The 3,534-nt window shown below is 46.5% G+C and overlaps 1 protein-coding gene across 1 annotated transcript in view; it reads right to left on the reverse strand.

The window, feature by feature from the left end:
- Window positions 1–3,144, reverse strand: part of rapgef4a (Rap guanine nucleotide exchange factor 4a) — a 30,342-nt gene extending 27,198 nt beyond the window's left edge. The window contains exon 1 of the mRNA XM_010795446.1: window positions 3,038–3,144. Coding sequence (XP_010793748.1) covers window positions 3,038–3,144 — 107 coding nt within the window. The remainder of the gene's footprint in view (window positions 1–3,037) is intronic.
- Window positions 3,145–3,534: the final 390 nt, after the last annotated feature.

The following is a 3,534-nucleotide window of genomic DNA, read 5'->3' on the forward strand; positions in this document are numbered from 1 at the left end:
TACAATCATTCCACGCGCTGTAAGTCCCACAGCACTATCCCCACTGCTCCCCTCCGTCCCCTCACTCCTCGCGGCTTCCCGCTGACACTCCATTCCCTCCCACGCAGCGTCCATAGGAACACGTGCTACTCGGCACGCTACGCATAACGGGGCCGGCGAAACTACCAGTCGCCACACGGAACCCCAACACTCCAACACCCAACTCTCTCCGCACGGACGTCACGTCACTCCATTCCTCCCCCTTCTCCCTCGCAAACCGCTAGAACTCGTCCTCCTGTGATGCTGTGCGACTTATCCCTGTGCTATACCAGGCCGCCACACCAAAACTCTCTTCTGACAACGCGCTCATCCCGGAAACACAACACTAGGATCTCAACGACACAGCTAGGAACTATTGAATAGCAGACCCAAACAACAAAACAAAAAAAAAACCCCCCGATCATCCACTGATTTGCTCCGCTTCAAGCCGTCCAAATATCTGAATAACCACCTGCGCTCCCGATTGTATGGATATCCTCAGGAAGATGGGTTTACCTCGCAGACGACGGCCTCCACACAGAGGCTCAGGCGTAATTTTTTCTCCCACTCCATCCCGTCCATCTGTCGTGGCCCGCACTTCTCGCATTACGTCCACTCTGACCACCTTCCCGGCTCAGCTATCAAATCACAGCGTACGCCTCTAAAAGCGCCCTCCTCAAAACACCCCGCTCAATGAACAACAAAAAGCACATCCAAACGATTCATACGGAATAAGCCTGGATTTCCTCTTTTTCACTGAGACCTGGACAATTCTGACTATTTCTCATTAAAACAATCACGTCCATCGGATCCTAATTTTTGTACTAAACCATGTCCACAAGGCAGGGTGATTGGTATTGCCTGCTATTTTAGGAAAAGGATTGAAAGCCCACCACCATCTCCCATTCCCTGATGTTTCCCTCATTCGAAAGCCTGGTAATTCATGCTCTCTGTCCCAACTCCCTGGTCACAGCATCATTTACCGCCTCAAAAACAAACCCACCTTTTTTATCGACTCTCTGACCTTTCTAACCAGCTATGCGCAATATCTCCAATCGTGCTCGTCGTAGGGATTAATTTCACAATTGATGACCAACCCGTAAATTTAGGATGCCGAAATTCGGCGGCCGAAATTATTGGCCGCCAAATGGTTAGAAAGGCCTTTCGTCATTTACGGCCGAAAGGTTCTAGCAACCGAAAAATTCACCGAATTCAGAGAACAGGTGACGTGTAAAGCTAACGTGTTGTTGTGCTGACGTAATCAAAAAGCGGCGCAAGCACGCGCGCGACCATCTCGCTGGCTGGCCACAGCCAAATGTCTGCAGCTGGAGAATATTAAAAATATCAGAGAACAGAGCGCGGATTGCGATTTGTAGAACCGTGTCAGCTAGTACATTCTGGGGTGTAACTGCAAGACTTTCACCACTTCGGGATTACTCCACCTTGAAATCAAAACACCCGGAACAATATGCGGAGGTAGATCGAAATCCAAGCACTCGACAAGCGAGAGATGTTGCAGCGCTGCCTCTCATGTCTTTGAGAGAGAGGAAAGATTTATGGCTGGTAAGCAAGAAGCTAATGTTTGTAAAAATAACCTTCCACGTTCCTTAATAAGGAGACAGGCTGCTTATCAGCTTTACATGTCTATCTATACCACTTCCTGAAATTTTCATTGTGAGTTATATTCAACATCTCAGGTTATTTAGGAGGGAAAGACGCAGCACAGTGTTCAAGATAATTTACTTTCGGTATCTAATGATACAATGTTGTTTCATTGCTCATGGGACAGACCCCCTTTATTATGCAGATTCTGAATTGTAATTACATTGTAATTGATTGTAGGATTTTGATCTCAGTTTTTCACTTTAAGGTATCTTTATATCAATGTTAACTACCTTTGCTTTGAGGACAGACAGCCTATTTACAGATTCTTGAATTCAATTGTAATTTCATTTGTAAAAGTGTTCATTCATGTGGATTTATCCAGTTTGCACATTGTATGAATGCACTATATAGGTGCATGTTGTTGTTGAAGGCCTGGCTTGTTACCACGTCTTTATGACCATGTTTTGTTTTAAGCTACTGGCCCTATGATGTTTATGAGGTTTAAAGCACGCTGGCTTGTTCTGAATGCACTTTGTGTAAGTTATCGCTACAGAGAACAACAATGCACTGACTTGGAATTAATCTACTGTATGCATTACAATAAGTGCTGAATAATGTTTTATGGACCATAATAGTGATTTATTATTTAAGTAAGTTTTGCCATAATCATTTATTTTTCCATAATCAGGGCCAGCCTGGAACACATGGTCAAGAAAATGTATACTTATATATATATAGTATTTCCCTATAATCATTTTCGGCCTTTCGGCATTGTTTTCGCCAACTGTTGTCCTATTTTCGGTATCGGTTTCGGCAAGAATTTCCCATTTCGGTGCACCCCTACGTAAAATGCCATCGAATTCTGAAACTCTACAATGCTTCCAACTTTACACAGCAATCAAATTTCCCCACACACAGCCGTGGACCATCCTGAGACTAGTCTGCTCCACTGGTCTCACCGCACCAACCTCATCTCCGACCTACCTGGCATCACATGGACATTAATATCCCCAATCCCCATCCAACACAATCGCACAAATAACCTTCAGAAACCTTAAATCACCTGTCTCCTCAGCACTCTCGCCTGCATCACCTGCATGATGTCGCCTTCCTCTCCCCCCGCCTGACAATCATGTCAACTGGTGACCTACTAAAAACCCACGCTCTGACACCCTCCTCTCACCGTCTTAATGAACTTGCCCCCCAAAAACCAAAAATCTGTTTGCTTTCACGACCGAGTCACGTTTGAACTCACAACTGATACACTCCGCACACAACCCAGGCTTGTTCCTCCACCATCAGCACACTCCTTAAACCAGCTCGTGACACGCACCTCATCGTTTGCAACCGCACCATCGTGAATTCTTCCTCTCAATTCTCTCAATCCAAATCGACAGCATCTATAGAAACTGACCATCCTTCAACAGCCCTCGACTCCATCTCGTCCTGGCTCCCCCCCCCCTTCACCTCACAGCCATATCCCGGTTGCTCCCTGTCCCCGATGCAACTGTCCACCCTCATGGCTGGAATGGACTCCACCTGCACTCTGGACCCCATACCAACTAAATTTGTCAGGGAACGACTCCCTCCCATCTCCCAACTCAAAACCACAATCATTAACTCCTCCCTCTACTCTGGATCAGTCCCCCCCTCACTCAAACTGGCTGCTGTTACACCCATACTGAAAAAACCTGGACTCAAACCTGACGTCATGTCCAACTTTCGGCCCATCTCCAATCTCCCCTTCTTATCAAAACTACTCGAACGTGTTGTAGCCTCCCAACTGAAATCCCACCTCAGCTCCAATAACCTGTTTGAACCCTTTCATTCAGGATTCCGCACAAAGCACAGCACAGAAACAACCCTCCTCGGAATCACTAACGACCTCCTCCTCTCCTCAGACTCCGGCAA

This window comes from Notothenia coriiceps, unplaced genomic scaffold (assembly GCF_000735185.1).
Source record: "Notothenia coriiceps isolate Sejong01 unplaced genomic scaffold, NC01 NC01_scaffold00037246, whole genome shotgun sequence".
Taxonomy (NCBI): Eukaryota; Metazoa; Chordata; class Actinopteri; order Perciformes; family Nototheniidae; genus Notothenia; species Notothenia coriiceps.